The 18,800-nt window shown below is 47.0% G+C and overlaps 1 protein-coding gene across 4 annotated transcripts in view; it reads left to right on the forward strand.

Annotated features, from left to right (window-relative positions):
* SLIT3 (slit guidance ligand 3) overlaps positions 1-17,967 on the forward strand; it is a 483,584-nt gene extending 465,617 nt beyond the window's left edge. For 3 of the 4 annotated variants that reach the window (XM_068205597.1, XM_068205596.1, XM_068205598.1), the window contains 4 exons: positions 9,893-10,047; positions 12,210-12,495; positions 14,583-14,791; positions 16,885-17,967. In XM_068205597.1, coding sequence (XP_068061698.1) covers positions 9,893-10,047; positions 12,210-12,495; positions 14,583-14,791; positions 16,885-17,126 — 892 coding nt within the window. In that variant the 3' untranslated portion in view covers positions 17,127-17,967. The remainder of the gene's footprint in view (positions 1-9,892; positions 10,048-12,209; positions 12,496-14,582; positions 14,792-16,884) is intronic. The other variant, XM_068205599.1, reaches the window with a different exon arrangement.
* The last annotated feature ends 833 nt before the right edge of the window (positions 17,968-18,800 follow it).

The raw sequence follows: 18,800 nt of genomic DNA on the forward strand, positions 1-18,800 counted from the left end.
GCTGGTGCTGAACAGTTGCCTTGGTGGTGAAGGAACATCCACACCTTCCACAGAGAGGGATTTTGTGCCATTCTCTTTAGCTGGAATTGCTTATCTGCAGAAAAGCCTGGGAGGCTTCACCATCAATTCTCTGCCTTCTGGGGAGGAATGTGCTGGAGGAGTGAGAACATTAATTATTCTTAGGATCATTATTAGAGCTTGTCAAACTCAGTTTTTTGCAAAAGTGTCTTTGCAGAGTGCACTGCATGACTGCTCCTGTTCTTCCTAACACCTTCACAGTCTGCAGCCCATGCTGTGCCCATCCCTGGTGGGATGCCTGTTTGATGCTCTGGATGGGCTCTAAATAGGCTGTTTTTCAGTCATTTCTGTGAGGCATCACTGAGCTCTTTACAATTTGGCATATTTGCAATTCATTTTATTCTATCACACACTCTTATTTTTTCAGGTACTCCTTAGGGATTCTGTATCAAATATAATGAAAGAAACTGGCATTAGTCTCTGACCTGCACAGGAAAAATTGTAAAATTTGAATGTACTTGTACATCTTGCATGAGCCAAGGCAAAGGACAGCTGAGTTGTTTTTTTTTTTTTACCTTTATAAGGGGCTCTGGAGTACTTAAATGGGAGAAAAATGGCAAGTGTGTGAGTTCTTGTCAAGCTACAAACATTGCATTTCCTAAGCTTTTCCTGGATTTTTTTTTTTTGCAGTAGGACAGTGAAAGTGTAAGGTCAAGACCTTAAAATATCATTTAACTTTTATGATTAAGTTCAAAATCAAATATTTACTTTCAAGAAATACAGAAACTTTTTCCAGCTGAGCTGAAGCTTAGGAAGAGTAAAGTTTTGTCCTTCAGGCTGCTGAAGGACTTAGCAGGCAAAATCTTGCTAAGCTGAATTAATTTTTTTTCTCTGTAAATCTGTCCAGTATCTCTTGCAAGAATGACAGTTTCTCATCTCCTCTCCCTCTGAGAACCCAACTCATTCTCTTCAGTTCAGTGTCCGAGTACTCAGAAGCTGCAGACCCACACTTCATGTCTCACACATGTATAGGGTGTTTCAGCGTGAGCTTTTCACCAGAAGAAAGCAAAACCTTTCACAGAGTGAGCCAGTGCTGGCCTGTCTGTGTACCAGGTATCGGCAGTTAGGAATGGTCATCTAAAGCCACTTGTCCTGTGATAATGACAAAAATAAAAGTTACATTCTCTGAGTCCCAGGTCACCTTATTCAGGGGCCAAAATCTGGAGCTGTGGGTCTAAGCTGTACTCAGGCATCCCCTGTCAGCAGAGGCCAGGCTGGAAAAAGGTTGCAAATATGTTTTAAAGGCATTTTCCTGCTATACCATAGGTAGTTGGTCCAGTAGTACATTGCCAAAATTGGTTAATACTGATTGCATCAGAGGGAGGCTGAAGTGTTTTCATAATAGACAGTGATGGAATAAACCTAATCATAGTCAAAATGACTTTATAAACTTCCTGTGCACTAATGACTGGCTCATGTCTTGAATTTGGAGGGTTTTTTTTGCCTTACACCAACATGTAGCAAGCTAATATGTTTATTTTTTCCTGCCTGTAAATTTCTTGTGAACATGATGAGTAACACAAAGTTTAGATGTGTGCCATGTGTGATAGATTCATACCCGTCTATCCCAAGCGCTCAGCTGGCTCTGGATCCAATCGAGGCAGCCTCTGTTGGAAGCAGCACACGCAGACCTGGAGCTGAGGGAGGTGGTGGAGGTGCAGGATGGTCTGTGCAGGATGGGTCTGTGCATGGTTATTTCCGTGCTCCCTCCCAGTATGGAAATGGGACCCACAGCTCAGCAGCATGCCCCACTGCTGGGGGGAAAGGTGGGCATGGCAGCTGCTCTGGTGGCTGTCAGACACAATGGGCTTGGTCATTTCTGTGGAAGGAGAGGAGCCAGCTATAGGTATGTTGCTATAGGTGAGGTGGAAACAATTTCTAAATAGACATGACTTTTTTTTTTCTTGGGGTTTAGCCTCCATTTTCAGGTAAAACCCATCATTCTCTGTCAATCTGACAGGATGCCCTGTTAATTGTACTCTGTAGTGGCCCTGCTCCGTACTGCTAACAGGCAGATACCTGCATATTTTCCAGAGCTAAAAAGGGGATAGATGGTGTGAAGTATTGCCTGATGTAACAACTCTATGAAGGCACCTGGTGGATTTTCCCATCAGAACCTGTGATTTGATAACTAGCTGAATGTCAGAGCTGTTTTTCTAGAAGGTGGCCCCATGCACCCTGCTCTGTTCCAAGCCCTGATGGGGCCAGGGGCTGTGTCACAGCCCGTCCTGGTGTGTGACACACAGCTGTACCCACACAGTGCTGGGGAGGATGTGGCACTCTGGCTGCCACCACCCTGCTGCTGTGCCAGGGCCTGCCTTCCCCTCTGCTTTTTGCAGTGTCCTTTTCATAAGGATATCAGATTTCACACCGACCCAATAGCACTGCAGAATCTCTGACTGATTTTTTTTTTTGCACTCTTATTTTGTGGGTTTGTTATTTTGCCTGATGCACGTCACTGTGAGGGCACCAGGACATTGTAGCTCGTGACACCACCATGTGCAGTGAGGAGCCAAGGCATCCTGGTGGAGAGGGTAGGCAGGGAGCAACACTGATCTGTCACTCAGGAGAGGCCTTGGACTTGAGGAGAGCATTCCAGCTGTTTTTACTGCCATGGCACTTGCTTTAACAGATTCTCAGCAGAATGAGGTATCCAGCTCTGCTGGTACAAGTGCAGGAGACAGCAGCTCCTGCTCCCAGCATTTTCTGCTCCCTGCAATTTGTGCTCCCAGCAGTGGGGCTGGAGGGAGCTGTGGGACCTCACCCTGGTCTGTGAGAATCCACTGCAAACAAGCAATGTTTGCCCTGGCTAGGTGTCTGACCCTTTTATGAATCATCTAGGGAAAGGGGTCAGGATTGTGTTAATTGCATCTTGTAGGGGTGTAAAATAGGTCCTTGCTTTTCCCTTAGAAGGTCTGTAACACAATGACTTTCACTGCTGGCAGGGGTGCTGCAGGAATTGAATTATGGCTGGAAATTAGATATGCATAGCCTGGCCAAACGATCATTAAGGGAGATACGGTAATCAGCTGCCAGTGTTCAAGGGCTGTAAACACCAGGAAGAGAAAGATGGTTTATTTGGGTGGTCTACAAAGTTGAAAGTAGGAGAAAAGGTATAAAACCAAGCAAATTAAAATGGAGGTATCAAGGAAAAAACTCTTAATGTCGAGTACTCTCAGCCTAAAAGACCTAACACTCAAGTCATGTAACACAAGATTGAACATAACAAAAGAGTGTATTTCAAGCTGAAAGTGAACTTGAGTGCTTTAATATTTCTTTCACCTCTTATTTCCCTAGTCCTGTGTTTCATTAGCATTTTTCATACTTTTTTCTCAACATGTGGTTTTTATTCAGCTCCTGAAGATGATAGTGCTTGAAGTGATGTGTTATTGTGGAGGTAGCACAAACATCACTCCAATTATGATTTTGCCTTTGTTGCCATGGAGAAGTTTAAATCTATTTTAGGCCAAGGACTGATTATAGCTGGAACTAAGGGTAGGAGGTAAGTGTAGCTTGGAAAGGTGAAAACCCATCACTGCTGATACCCGCAGTCAGCCTGGCACAGCGTGAGTTTCACAGCTCCCAAACTGCTGACATCTCAGCGCAGTTCCCTGAAGCTCTCACCGTGAGTTTTTTGATTTTGGTACCTCTTTTTTGGTGCTGTAAGCTCCTTAAGATCTTTTGGACGTGCATTTTTGTTTATTCCCTTCTACTTTAAATGTTCTCAAAGATTATCTAAGCTCAGTGTTCCCCATGGCCTTCACCCCCCAGTCTCTTGCCATCCTTGTGTTTCCTTTGTTTTGTGTGTCAAGTGAGGCGTGTCCCCATTAAGACAGAGGTCAGGAAAATCTGGAGAGTGTAGCTAATGAATTAATAGTCTCATTTGCATAATTGATGGTTCTATATCTCCTCGGTGACATGTTTTGCTGTGATATGTAAAGCTATTTTTGGTTTTGACTTTTCTGCCCTGCTGTTCTCTGCTGTCTGCAATAACATTGTATTACTAGACAGTGAAAAAAATCTGACCCCAAAACCCAAATTTTACAAGTTTCAAGTGAATGCTTTAATCCTTTAATGCATTTCTGTTCACTGGCATATTTATAGTGGCTCAGCTCTAAATCTCTCATGGGTGTTAGAGCAAGGGGAGTCAGTGTTTGAAACATCTGTGTGTGCTTGGGGCTAGAGTACAGGGGAAAGACAATATATAGGAGGGAGAAGAGAAATAGCTGAAAAATGAGAGTGGAAATCAGTTCTTTCCTATATTCCCTGAGGTTTTATGTTTAATACACATCCTTTCCCTTCGCTTCTTTGCATTCTGGAGTCAGAGCTCCCAGCAGAGGCCATGTGCACTGTGTGCAGTGCCCTGTGCAATGGCTCCACTGGCTCACCTTGCTGGAGCTGCTCTGGCAGAAGAGGCCAGCTCCCTCCCACAGGAAATCTTAATATCTCTTCCATAGAGCCCTCTCTAGTGGCTTCCCTTCCCTGTGCGGGCAGCTCCAAGGGAGCAGAAGGTGCTGGACCCAGGGCTTTGGAAGCTGAGCTCTCCTCACATCCCAGCATTTTCCTCTTTTTTTGGTCAAATTTGACCAGATGCCATGTCCAGCTCTGCGAGGGTAACCTCAGTGAGAGCAATGTGCTGGACTGTGCAAGGCGTGTAAAGTGGGCTTGAAAAGACGAGAGTGATGGAGAAGAGAGAGTGGAGGGATGCTGCAGAGACTGAGCACAGTGCAGGGAATGCCTGACCAGGTGGGCTCTCACCACCTGCCGACCACAGCCCCGAGCAGCAGTGCTGGGCTCCTGAGGAATCATTTTGTATAATGGGAAACTTCCGATTCCTTTTGCTGCTTACTTTTCAGCAAAAGTTTAATTGTTAATTTAATTATTTAATTCCTGGAAATCCTTGTTTGCACTTCAAGTGTTTACTCTTTAATCGTAATTCCTCCCTTTTTTTCAACAAGGATTTGTATGGAACTATACCATATCCAATGGCGGTGGCACAAAGTGCTGCGGCTGAAAGTCAGCTAAAATTCCCTGAATGTATTAACGGCTTGGAAAGATCTCAGGAGCGGCACATGGCTTGTTAGCACCTCGGGAAAGGCAGCTGGTGCGGCTCCAGCGGCCCTTGGGCTCTTCCTGCCGCACCTTTCGGGTTCCTTAGTTGTGCTCGCACCGGTTGATTCGGTTTCACCGGGACGCGGAGCGGGAGCGGGGCTGGAAGGGGAGCCAGGAGCGGGGAGCGGAGCCGGGAGCAGAGCAGGGAGCGGGGCCGGGTGCGGGAGTAGAGCAGGGAGCGGGAGCGGGAACGGAGCAGGGAACGGAGCTGGGAGCGGGAGCGGGGCCGGTAGCGGGGCTGGGAGCGAGGCCGGGAGCTGGGAGCGGAGCAGGGAGCGGGGCCGGGAGCTGGGAGCGGAGCTGGGAGCGGGGCCGGGTGCGGGAGCGGAGCTGGGAGCGGGGCCGGGTGCGGGAGCGGGGCCGGGTGCGGGGCCGGGAGCTGGGAGCGGAGCAGGGAGCGGGGCCGGGTGCGGGAGCGGAGCAGGGAGCGGGGCCGGGAGCTGGGAGCGGAGCAGGGAGCGGGGCCGGGAGCGGGGCCGGGAGCTGGGAGCGGAGCAGGGAGCGGGGCCGGGGCTGTCCCCTCTCGGCTCACGGTGCCACGGCGCCCTCTGCTGCCCGTCGGCGTCGCTGCACTCCGCTCCCGGCCCGCATTCCCGGCTCTCGTCCCGCATTCCCGGCTCTCGTCCCGCATTCCCAGCTCTCGTCCCGCATTCCCAGCTCTCGTCCCGCATTCCCGGCTCTCGTCCCGCATTCCGGGCTCTCGTCCCGCATTCCCGGCTCTCGTCCCGCATTCCTGGCCCCTGTCCCGAATTCCTGGCCCCTATCCCGAATTCCTGGCCCCTATCCCGCATTCCCGGCTCTCATCCCGCTCTTCCCGCTCTCACCCCTCATTCCCGGCCCGCATTCCTCCCTCTCACTCCGCGTTCCCGGGCAGCTCGGTGCGGGGTGGCCGGAGGAGCCCCATAAATCCGGACTGGAGGCGGGTATCTCCATCCCCCGGGCGGTTCCAGAAGGAAGAGCCCTGTAGGGGCACCTGATGCGCAGTGGGAATTCAGTTAAGGTTTAACGGGACCCTCTGGAGTCAGGCAGAGGGAGCGGAGCGCAGCAGCGTGCGCTGCTCAGCGCCTGCGGCCGCCGCCCTTCATCCCCGGCCAAGCCACTGTCTCCAGCTGTCTCCGACGATTGCCGGGGCTCCTAAAGGCCCGGCTACAGAAGAGGCTCTGAGGAGAGTTCGTGCAGCTTTTCTCTCACCACTGGTCTCTCCCCCACGGTTGTCTCCTTCTCAAAATCCTAAGGCGTCTGAGTGCCTTTCCATCAGCAGCAGCAGTGAGTGCGTGCTCTCACACAAGTATCTGCTGGCTGGGGATTTCCTGTCATCCTGCCTGTCCACATCCAGCTTTTCTATCATATCTCTGTGTCTTCTCAAACAGCAAACGAGTGCTTTGCCTGTTCTAACTTTATCTGCTTTACAAAACTGCAGTGTTGGGTGATGGCTGTAAGTTACTTTGTTTCTCAAAGTTCAGGCAAAGATTATTTTAATTCTGGGTTTAAAAGTGAAAGAATCAGAACGGAGTAGTACTTATCCATGTATTCCTGCAGACTGGGACCTCTCACTCCCTTTCCAACAAAAATACCAGCACTGGGTATGCTGAAAGGCATGAGCACCGTGTGGGGTGGCTGCTTCCATCCCCAGGACTCACGGATTTTTGTTTGCCTGCTAGTCAAGGCATAATCTGGAAAAAGCACACCCTGTGGAGAGTAGGTGATGAATGCCTGTGAAATCCTGGCTCTGGGAAGAGCCAGTCCTGCCAGATGTGATAATGTTGTCCTCTGACAAATGGCCATAGCTTGGCCTTCTGCAGCTAACCATGTGTTTTGTGTGTTAGCTTCAGCTATTGATCCTGCTGGGGAAGGGTTCCCTATCCTACAGCCATCCATCCCACCTCCACAGTGCTCAGCTCTCACAGCCCTTGGGGTTTGGCTCCACTTCTCCCTTTCACTGGCACTTCTGCACAGACTAACAATTACATATGTGCATTTCCATTTATCTCGCACCTTCCAGCTGAAGTCCAAGTGCTTCCCCCCTGGGATCAGGCATTGCAGAGAGCACTGAGATAAGCAGGGAGCTCAGAGGGATCACCCAGTCGGCCTTGCTGCAGCACAGCTGCTCCTCGTAAGGCAGCAGACACTTAGCAGAATTCCTGAGTATCCAAACACAAAGCTCAGACCAGCTGTTTCCAAATTTACTTGAGCTGCCAGTGCACAAAGTGCTGTGCTCGGGGTGTGGCCCTGCTGCAGTGCACTGGGGTGCCGTGGGGACAGGTCTGCCCTTCCCAGGGCCAAGGGCTCAGCCCCTTGGGCAGGGAGTCCAGCACACCTCCTCTGCCTCTCATCCTGGCGCACGCAATGCCCTTGCCAGGGCCCTGGTGTAACTGCTCTGACCCAGGGCATCTGCTGGACCAACTGGATCTGCATTTTCGTTCAGTGTCAAGCCTTTATGTTTTTTCTTTAAAACACTTCAAACTGTACCATCAGCTCCAGGTTCTTGAGTTCTCCCCAGGGCCTTCTCACCATCTTGCACATGGGCAGCAGCCACAGCCCAGTGCTTCCCTGCAGGTCAGGAATGAGTGATTAAGCCAGCAGAGCTTTCCTGGGAACCTTTCCGTGGCAGAACTATCTCACTTTATTTATGTAAAGCCAACCAAAAAGGTGCTCATACACTGCTGTCTGTTACCTTATGACCTGTGTGACCTTACATGAACTTTTGAAGGCCTGTGTGTTCGTGATTCATCCCAAAAACCTGTGGGGAGAGCAGCACTGCAGAGGCACGTCAGCTCCAGTCTGGAACAGCAGTGTGCTCTTCTCAAACAGCACATTCCCAGAAATGCCTGCAGTGCTGACTTGCTGCCTGACATTGCTCAAGTACAATCGGTTATGTCAGGTCTACCATAAAACACTATAAAAATGAAACTTCTTCCAGCAACAACTGAATTCCAGTATCCAAGGCATGTAATTTGTTTGTGAAGTCGAGGTCCTATTTCCTTGCTGCAATAGCCTTCCACATCAGTTCTGCAGGACTGGGCACTAAAGATGGGCAGCGTGTCATCTACGTTGAGAGGTGGTCACATCTAAAAGGTGATTCATCCTTAGAGATGAGTGTGTCTCTTCCTCTCCACTGACAGTGAAGAAAGTGTGGGTAAATAGCTCAGAGACATTGACCTTGCAAATTTACAAATCACCTGAAAGGAACCTGACCTGTGAATTTTTAACTTCATGTGAGAGGTTGCTGAGTTTATGGGCCTCTGGAATGAGCAGGAACCTGAACTTTGACTCTGTGCTGTGGTGTGCACCACATGTGCAGCCATCCCAAATCCAGGCTGTTGTCCAAGCAGTATCTCAGGATGCCCCAAGCTGGTGTGTTCTGTCATTATCCACACATAACAGCACCCCCAGCCTGAAGGGAGGAATCTGGGAAAGGGTGCTCACAGGCAACACTGTGCATGTGGGCAGAGCCCAGATTCCAGAACAACCACTACTGTTATCACATTCTTATTGTGTTCCTATGTGCATCTGAGTGCACATGGAACACATACCGTGCCTTTTAATTACACCTGCAGCAGTGGAAGAACCCCATCAGATCTGTAACTACCACCCTGGTTTGAAACCCTCTTTGCTCAAGAGCAGGTGATCCCACCCTTGCCCCTCCCTGCTTGCAGCAGTGCATGAAACCCTCAGGTTGTTTGTCTTAGTGAATTTCACCATGCAGCATTAAGGTTTGAGAGCTGAAGCTGCCCTGAAAATAAAAAAATGATAGCATGATGCAAACGGATTGATATCGCTGCACCTTTTAATGTCTGGAGGAGTGAACAGGAGATGAAGGTGAAGATTGTTTGAGGTGTGGACTAGGAGGTTGCTGCAGGCTTCCTGCATCTGAAAAATCTGTTAAAAACAAAGCAATAAATACACACTGCTTTGCCATCTTGTCTGCTCAGATGGCTGCCTGCTCCCTGCCCCACCACCCAATGATTCCTACTGTTTTATCCTCAAGCTTCAATCTACACCTTAATGTTTCCCAAAAAGGAGCAGCAATTTGTCATTTTTCCTTGTGTTCAGGTGGGATTGTCTGATATTGAATAAAACACACTGGTCTTTTATAAGCCAAAACCTCCTGAATTCCTTCTCTGGCTTTAAGAACCTCAGTCTGTCCTTATCCCTTGGTATGTAGTTCCAAGACACTTCCGCTGTGAAGAGATGCTGGTTTCAGAGGCCTCTGTTGTCTCACCCCAAACTGCAATATCTCCTGACCCCTGTGAAATAATTTGAGTTTAAACTACCCATACAAGAAGAAATTATTTCAGTGATCCAGCCTGCAGCATGAGCACCAAGCAGTGTGACAGAGGGCAGCAAGCTGTGGCTGAGAGCTCAGAATGAGATTTTTGGTAGTTTTGTCACCAAAGCCAGTGTGTCATGTAGCTACACACTTGCTTTTCTGCCCTGGGAAGAACAACTGGCGTGGCTGCTCTCCTGGTTAGCTGCCCTCTGAAGCGTTCAACGTGTGTCAGTACTGCCTGCCCAGGATCAGCTGAGGGTCAGTCTGTACCTCCCTGCTGGAGGAAATGCTGAGAACATCCTGACTGCAACCTCCAGAGCACCCCAGAGCTGTGCTGTGCAAGGTGTACCACAGGGACACAGGATGTCACAGAAGCACAGGCTGCTCCTTGTTCATCTTCTAATTCTTTTTTTTTCTTCTCTTACTTTTTAGCGTGGAAACAGTAAATGATGGGCAGTTTCATAGTGTGGAACTCGTGATGCTGAATCAAACTCTGAACCTGGTGGTGGACAAGGGGGCTCCCAAGAGTTTGGGAAAGCTCCAGAAACAGTCTTCTGTCAGCCTCAACACACCCCTCTACATTGGAGGTACTGTGAGTTGCTATAGAATTTTTTAGTATGTTTTCTCAGAAGCAAATCATCTTCCATCCTATGGAGAGGGCTCTCACACAGGAACAGCCTGCTTTGCATTTCAGCAGCTCCCAGACCTGGCTGGCACCAAGGTGTGATGGCTGCCGTGGAAGTATCAGTGGGAGTATCACAAATTGTCATGGCAAAAAAAGCAAATCAATAGTCAGTAGGTTTAAATATACCATAACTGAGCAGTATTTCTGCTGGAAGTTTTATGGAGGTCTAAAAATTGTGGGGGAAAAGGTGTGTGATTAAAAACCATATTAAAACACAAGCTAAGAACACCTTGGTTAATTGTCCTCTCATTGGAAACTGAAGCCACAGTTTTAGACAGATATTAGAATTGACCAAACCTCAGTTAAGAAATTTTTTTCCATTAAGTACAGAATCTGGAGGGAAGAGGAGACCGAATGGGATGGGGAACAATGCCCAGAGTAATGACTATACCACTGATTAGGTGTCTGGTTACAAGAGACAGAACAAAGGCTGGTCTCTGCCCAATGGATTGTTTTTGCCAGAAACCCCCTACTTCTATTCTGGACTGAATGTTGAAATCTCTCTCTCAGTGACACAGAGTTCTTGAATTTTTAGTCAGCCTATTTCAAATACAAAAGTCAGCAGAATGGTAATAGAAAGTCTTTGAGCCTTTTCTAATGAGATCATTGAAGCCAATAGTAGAAGCACTTACCAAATTCAGTTGGTGCTGGTCAAGGCTTTTCTAAATAATTTTCTTTAATAACACTTTTCTAAAAGAACCCTGAATATTGCCCTTGTAAAACAGAAAACTGGCTAATCTTGCTTTGTACAGAGCTGAACTTTTATAACTGGCTCCTATTAAGAATGTCACAGGCTATTAAAGAGCATTGTGCATCAAAGATAATCCACTGGTGCAGAGGCCATCACAATTTCTCCCTTTAGCACAGCACAAAAGACACCAATCCTGCAGCAATTCATACACAGGGAACTTGGGAACTAATCCCGTGGAAAAGTTTTGTTAATGGATGAGCACCGTGGATCGATACTAATTCTCCAAAGGTACCTAAAAATTCTCAGGAAAAACCTGAGGCCTGGAATGAAGGACTGTTGGATACCAGGATCCACAGCCTCAGTAAAGACTTTTGCTGTTGCCTATTAAAATTCTTCTTGCTTCTTTCTAAACCCTCCCTGTTCTTCATGTGCCACCTCTTCATGTGCAGCCACCTCCCATGGAAGCCAGCTGCCCTTCCTCTGCAGGTGGTTTAGTTAAAGTAGTTCCCTAAATTACCCCAGAGCAATTGTTCCTAACTTACAGTAAGGTTAACACAGACCTGAACCTTCAGGTGCTCACAGTTTTGTCCATCTCACAACCACATCACCTGTTCTAGCAATTTTCCTCCTAACACAGACTTAAACAGGGGCTGGATTTGTTTTAGGACCACCTTTGACAGTGGCATTACTTATAGGCAGCAAAGTTCAGAGGCCTCACATGGCTGAAAATGGAAGCACTTGCCTGAGCTAATGCAGCTGAACATCCAAGCTGGCATCAGTGGGGAAGGCATAAAACAATATCCAAAAGAACCTGCTGGCCATCCAACCGTGTGAAGTCTTCCAATCACTTGAACAAGACGGGAGGTGCTCGCCACAAAGCCTTGGCCTGGCCCCTGAAGTGCTGCTCCCTGTCTTTAGAGCTCTCCTGCACTACTTTCCACGGGATGCACTCCTAGCACTCCCTCTCTTAACACTGTGACCCAGTAAAGCCAAACTGTCTTGTTGCATCCCAGAGGTGGATGCTACCTGCTGACAAATGAAGGCATTCTCAAAGCTTTCAGAAGAATAATTGCTATTAAACTGTAGAGAGAAGGAACATTATCTAAAGATAGGAACATGTAGCCACCAGGCAAAAAAAATTTTTTTTTTTTTTGGGTCATGAACTTCTTACAGAAGATTGGGCAAGTGAGTTTATTTTTTTCTTTCCATTTCCAGAATGAGGACAGTGAGATTGTGCTACCTTACAAAGGTCCTATGCAAATTAATTATTCAAATATTTTTAGGGACTGTGACAAATAAAGCTTTAGCAATTATAATTTATATATTACCATTGCAAGTGTCACTGAACCTTCCCCTTTTCCTTTTATCTGAAGGGATCCCAACCTCTACTGGATTATCATCCCTCCGCCAGGGTGCAGATAAGACACCAAATGGTTTTCATGGCTGCATTCATGATGTCAGAATCAACAACGAGCTGCAGGATTTCAAGGATTTACCCCAGCAGTCACTGGGAGTCCTTCCTGGCTGCAAATCCTGTAACATCTGCAAGCACGGGATTTGCCGATCCCTGGAGAAAACGAGTGTGATTTGTGAATGTCACCCAGGCTGGACGGGCCCTCTGTGTGACCAGGAAATTGGAGATCCATGTCTTAACCACAAGTAAGCTCAAACAAATTCTGAGGGGAGAACAAAATGCATATTTCATATTTCATTTTTACAGCTAATGCTTATTTCACATTTCATCTTGCAAAACCACATCTGACTGGTTTTGGAGGTGCTGGCTCCCCACATGAGGTTATTGACAGTTGTGAGTTTGCATCTGTGGCAGATTTCAATTTCCACTTCTTGTTCAGACGTTGCTGACTCGCCAAAGGAGCTCGTGGTGCTGCAGGAGCTCAGGTGTTAATGCTGCAGGTCATACCTTCAGCTGTGACTCTAGACATTAAAATACAAAACCTCCTGTTAATGGGCATAGCTTAACCTCAGGAGGTGAGAGCCTGCACAGATCCAGAGCAGAGCTGCCTGTGAGGGGGAGGTACACATCTTAGGGGTTTTCTCCCTGCAGCTCTGAGCCCAGTCGTCAAACTTAGTCCCTGTAGACCATTATGCACTCCATTGTGAGCAGTTTTAAATTTCCTAAATAGCTGACTTTAATGTTACACTTTGAAACAGCCCTTTAAAGTGCAAGTTTAAAGGATAGCGTGGTGTTGCATGTGAAGGGAGCATGAGTGTAAAGTATTTACAGTTCAAAGGCTCAATAACCACATCTCCATCAGAAACACGGGATGAATAGCTTTCTTATGGCCAATACACAGGAAACAGTCTCGTGCAGAGCAGCAGGCTGCATATTTCAGTGTTGTTTCATAAGCAGATGGAAGTACTTTTGTTTTAGAAGTTCCTTCAGTTGCTGTCTTGGAAGGCGCTTTTCACGAGCACGTACTTTTGACAGGTAAATTGATGCATTGAATAATCACTCTCAGAAATTTAACCTGGCAAAGGTACCATTTTAAACTTGCTTCTGGTTCTAATTCTGCAAAGTACTTAAGTCTGGAGGTGTTGAAAAGCACCTGACAGTTTACAAACCAAAGGTATGAAGACCCAAATGTTTCCTTGAATTTCCAATGTCAACACAAAGCTGTTGTGGTTGGACAGAGAAAAATAAGGCAGTTCCAGATGTTTACACGATGAGGGATTGTTTCTCTCATAGTCCAGGGAGGGTGAGGCGATCATAAACATAGTCCCTTGCTAAGGAAGGTGTGTATTTTTAATGCTCACACACTGTCCCACCTTTCCTGAATCACTTCAGCCTTTTGGAGTTGGCTCCCTAAAGCCCTGCCCAGGATGTGTCCAGGGGAGAGTGGAGCCCTGCTGGGAGGTGTCTGCTCGTGGGGCAGAAAATATTGCTCTATACAGACTGTGACTCCCTTCATTACAGTATTTTGCATGTCTGGAGCTGACTGAAACTGCCCTTGTAATCTGTCCTTTTTAGTTCAAAGCTTAAAAATTAAATGTACAACAATTCAACATAAACAGGGAATAATTTTGAAGTACTAGAAAGAAAATAGAAATGAGAGAGACATGGGCTTATGTCAAGTCACGTTATGCCAAAGGTTTATAAGCCCTGAGTAGTTTTTCCTTGGGAGCGAGTTGCTTTCCTCGCTGTTCTCGGCCCACATCAAGTCTGCCCCTGTCCCAGAAGCGGGGACAGTGGCAGAGAGCTTGCCCAGGATCACCACCCCACCCTGTGGTGTTCCTTGGAAATGGCAAAGCTCGCTGCAAAGCCCAGGAGCCAGGGAACCCTCAACTACAGCTGCCCGCTGATAAGTCTGTGCATAGCTTTGCCACGAGCACCTTCATTTATCACGCTGGTTTTCATCACCTGATATTATTTGTACAGGAACTCTGCTCAGGAAGCCCGGGCACCCAGCTTGATTGTTGGCACTTTGTTCCACGTGCTGATGCTGTAAATGTGAGCTGTCTCGTGTGGGTGCCAAGCCTTGGTCTGTGCTCACAGAGGAGCCTAATGTTTTCTACTTAGGTTCACAAATTCTAAATGTATTCTCTGAACCTTATCCAGTATTCACTGAAAACTCACACAGTTTTCTCCAGAGTGTTTGACACTGAGCTGCTGGTTTTGGATTAGTGTCCTGGAATTCAATGGGCAGAAATAGCAAAATCAAACATTCCTGGGAAAAGGAACTTTCACATCTAGCAAAGACCAGCCCTAAATGCTTCTGTTTCTCCAGGTGTCTGCATGGTAAATGCACGGCGGCCGGTGCTGCTTACACCTGTAAGTGCATGGAGGGCTACACGGGCGTGTACTGTGACAAGAAGAACAATTCCTCAAACCCCTGCAGGACTTTGAAATGCAGCCACGGGCAGTGCAAGGCCTCGGAGCATGGGGAGCCCTACTGTGAATGTGACCCCGGCTACAGCGGAGAGCTCTGTGACAGAGGTAGGCTTGGCCCCGGCCCCGGGCTGGCAGCTGTGCCACTGCATTCCTGCTTTACACCTAATTTACACCTGCTGTACTCCTCTCTTCCCTGCTGTCGAAGCAGTGACCCTTGAAGGGGGGATAACACGCTCTGATCCATGTTGCAGAAGGCTGAATAAATTGCTTTTATTAGGCTAAATGATATTACATATTACTATACTATAGTAGAACTATATCATACTAAAAAGATACTAAAGAAAAACCCGTGACACAGCTTTGACCCAACTGGCCAATCAATCCGAACAACCTTCACTGGTGTCCAATTAACAAATCACTCTTCGGTAAACATAACACATTCCACATGTGCCAAACAACAGGAGCAGCAAGTAGAGATAAGAATTGTTTTCTTCTTTCACTGAGCTTTCTCATTGTGTCTCACAGCTTCCCAGGAAAAATCCTGGGAGAGAGGATCATGTCTCTCTCTGTTCAGAGAATGTGAATACCACACCCTGCCCCTGCCACTCGGGCTTGGGGAGGAATGGCAAATAGAAGATAAAGCTAAGCCAGCCTCTGCAGAATAGTACAGGGAGAACAGAACCACATAACAGTAGGTAGCTGCCATCACATAGAGAAACAGGGACGTGGAGCAAAGAATTTTATTCTTTATGTCCTGAATCCTCAAGGTTTGCTGCTCCCAGGATTTGGGTGGAATGTTTAAAGAAGAGGTTGTTGTGAGGTTTACCCTCAGCAAGCAGGGATCAGTTATTTACGCTGCTAGGAAGGGAGGTCTTACAAGGAAGAACCACTCACCTGAAGTGGCATGAAAGATTTTCCTCCTTCAGCTTGGGCAGGTTTCCAGGGGAAACGCGCAGATCATGCTGGACTTTCCTATGAGGGCAGAAGCCCAACTCTTCTGCCCTGACCTGAAAAGACTCCCTGGAAACTCACTGAGTTTTAACTGCATCCTTTCTGCCTTTTGTTGTCCAGAAGGAAGGAACTGGATTTTATTATTTTTATTTAGGTTGTCCCTTTCCTGTGCATGAAACACAGACTTTCCAAATTTTACACATGCCCATCACCAAAATGTATCTGGCTGCTGCACAGGAACTGCAGATCAGCACAGACACTTTCAGCTATCCCAGACCACTGGTGTCACACAGAGCAGGCTGACCTTTGCACCAGAGAAGCAGACATGGTAAAACTAATTCTTATTTTGCAGGAGTCTTGCAGGACTCAGCACTCAGCATCCATTAAAACACTTCCAGGCTGCTGATCAAAGCCAGCAGGCCTGCTTGGCCTTGGCCTTGCACCGGATATTACACATTTGTGTAGACACACTCTGTTTTGGTGGCAGGTACAAAGCAGTAAAAGATTAAGGTTCTTCTCATGCTATCTGTTTGTCTTGAATCACATCATGAACCCAGGGCCACTCGCTGATGTGTGGGGAATATCCTCTGTGAAAAACACATTCAGTCTCCTGTGAACATTTAAAAAGTTTAATAAAGGACAATAGGAGACAAGGACCACAGAGCAAAGGTTATTACAGCCAGGTGCATCTTGGCACTCAGCCGAGAGCACACTGTTATCCTCTGGGATATACTCCTTAAGTACCTTTTCCCTTACATCAGTGTTTTGCATATTCATAGACCCTCATGCATAGTAAATGTTTCCTCCAACTAATTTACATGTTCCAAAAATTGTTTAGACTATCTTCTTCTTGGGTCCACCTTTTTAGAGCGTGTGTATTCCCTGGCTGTGGTTTTTTTTAGTCCTTTTTTATCATCACCTCTAGTTTTTGGGCCCTGGCCCACACTGCCTTCAGACAGTGAGTGCTGATGGCTGGCAGATCTGTGCAGGTGTCCTCATCCTGTGTTCAGTGGATGTTATCCCATCCCAGCAGGCATTTTAACACAAGCACACTGATATCAGCTATTTCACTGAGCTTAATTACCAACAGAAATAGAAACTATATCTTGATAACAAAGTTACTTTAACACCACGCATATAAAATCCATCTTAATATTTGCGAAAAGCCAATATTATAATATGCATCTATAACATCCAGCAAAATAGTTACCACATCTTTTGACTCCTTTCCACCTCTGTTGTCCCAGCAGAGAACCTCTGCCAAGGAGACATCATTCGAGAAGTGGTCCGTAAGCAGCAGGGCTACACCTCGTGCGCCACGGCCTCCAAGGTGCCGCGCCTGGAGTGCCGCGGCAGCTGCGGCGGCGGGCAGTGCTGCGTGCCCCTCCGCAGCAAGAGGAGGAAATACTTCTTCCAGTGCGTGGATGGCTCCACCTTCACGGAAGAACTGGAGAGACACGTGGAGTGCGGCTGCTCAAAGTGCTTATAAGCCATTCTTCGGTCTCTCGCCACTTTAATCGACTCAGAAGCGTTATCGAAACGGGACCTATTTACTTGCAGAGTGAAGAAGAAGAAAAGAATTATTAAGTATATTGTAAAATAAGCAAAAAATAGAACTTATTTTTATTATGGAAAGTGACTATTTTCATCTTTTATTATATAAAGTATCGCACCACTTTGGGTATATGTATCATATAGTGAGCTATTTTTACCATGAAACTTTTTTAACAGTTGTAAGAAAAAAAATTTCAAAAGCTAAAAGGTTAAAAAAAAATTATATATATAAAGAAAACATAGCCTAACAGGAGAAATATGGGGTGACTTTATGTGTATGCACAATGAACAGACGTAAAGGTGTTCCAAGGACCCACTGCCAGACTGATACGGGCTGAAGAAAGCTCCAAGGCCCTGGCTGGGAGTTCCAGGTGAGCAGATCCCCGTGACTGACTGCATCCAGGCACCCCAAGAGCCTCCTCAGCCCCTTCTCTTCCCAACACTGCCGACGCTGGTTTGCTCCTGTACAGTGGCCCCGCTTGCTGTTCATGAACTGGTTCCCTGGAGCACACAGGCACTGCCGTAGCTTGAGGCTAATTACATTATTTGACTATTGTAATACTATAATACATTTTTGCTGTGTATGTTGTATTTATCTGTGTTCATGTTATATTCTGTGGCAACTGTATCTATAGAGCACAGGCAGCTTTATCCAAAAGAAGGGTGCAAAGGGAAAGGAAGTGGAGAAATTTATGTTGCTTTGGGTAATTTGGGGGCAAAAATGTGAAATAAGTGCTAAGTGATGCCTAATAAATGACATAGTACTTTTGTGTAAACTCCTCAGCTATGTTATTTCCCAAGTTTGTGCCTTCTTGCTCCCAGTCTTGAGCCCTTTTTTGTATATGAAATGTAAGGAATGCACTGCTACATAGTTTATCACACCTTGACACTTTAACTTGCAAAGGTTGTAAAGAGCATGAAAATACCGCAGGTGCCAGAACGAGCCTGCAACATATCAGCTTTTACTGCCACTGTCACTTGAGCCAGGGGTGTGAGCTGGGCCGTGGCTGCTGCTCAGCCACACGCTGGCTCTGAGCAGCTGCCTGCCTCCCCACGGCTTTCCAAGCGAGCAGAAGTTGCACTAAATCCATGTGAAGGTATTCAGCTGACACCTGTCCTGCAGGGAGAGGTGTCACAGCTCCGCCCAGTGCAGCCTGACCTGCTCAGCCAAAGCTCCTCCACCTGCTCCGTGTCCTGCTCTCGTGCCTCCCCCAGGACCCCCACTCACCTGAGCTGTGTTCAGAGCAACTGCTGAGTAGGAATTGGAAATCAATGCAGGGATGAATTCCCACTGTGGATGTGAGGGGAAAATTGACTCTGGGTGTGAGTTTGATTTTTGAAGGGTTTTTGTCAGGGCTGCCTTTCAGGGTCAGGACATACATGATGCAAAGAGCACCATGGATACCTTGAATTTTCTCTTATGTAAGTTTCAAACCTCCCCATCAACAACTGTTCTATTACCTGTATAATTTCTTTCTCTATCTAATGGAGTAAGTATTATGAGCCTTTCTTCAAGTTCTCTGTCTCTAAGGAAGGTAGTCGGAGATGCTTCCTAGCAGCCATAAAGTCCTTCTGGGAACGCTTACTGGTCTCACCAAAAGGCTTTCAG

The sequence above is a fragment of the Anomalospiza imberbis genome, chromosome 15 (assembly GCF_031753505.1).
Source record: "Anomalospiza imberbis isolate Cuckoo-Finch-1a 21T00152 chromosome 15, ASM3175350v1, whole genome shotgun sequence".
Lineage (NCBI taxonomy): Eukaryota > Metazoa > Chordata > Aves > Passeriformes > Viduidae > Anomalospiza > Anomalospiza imberbis.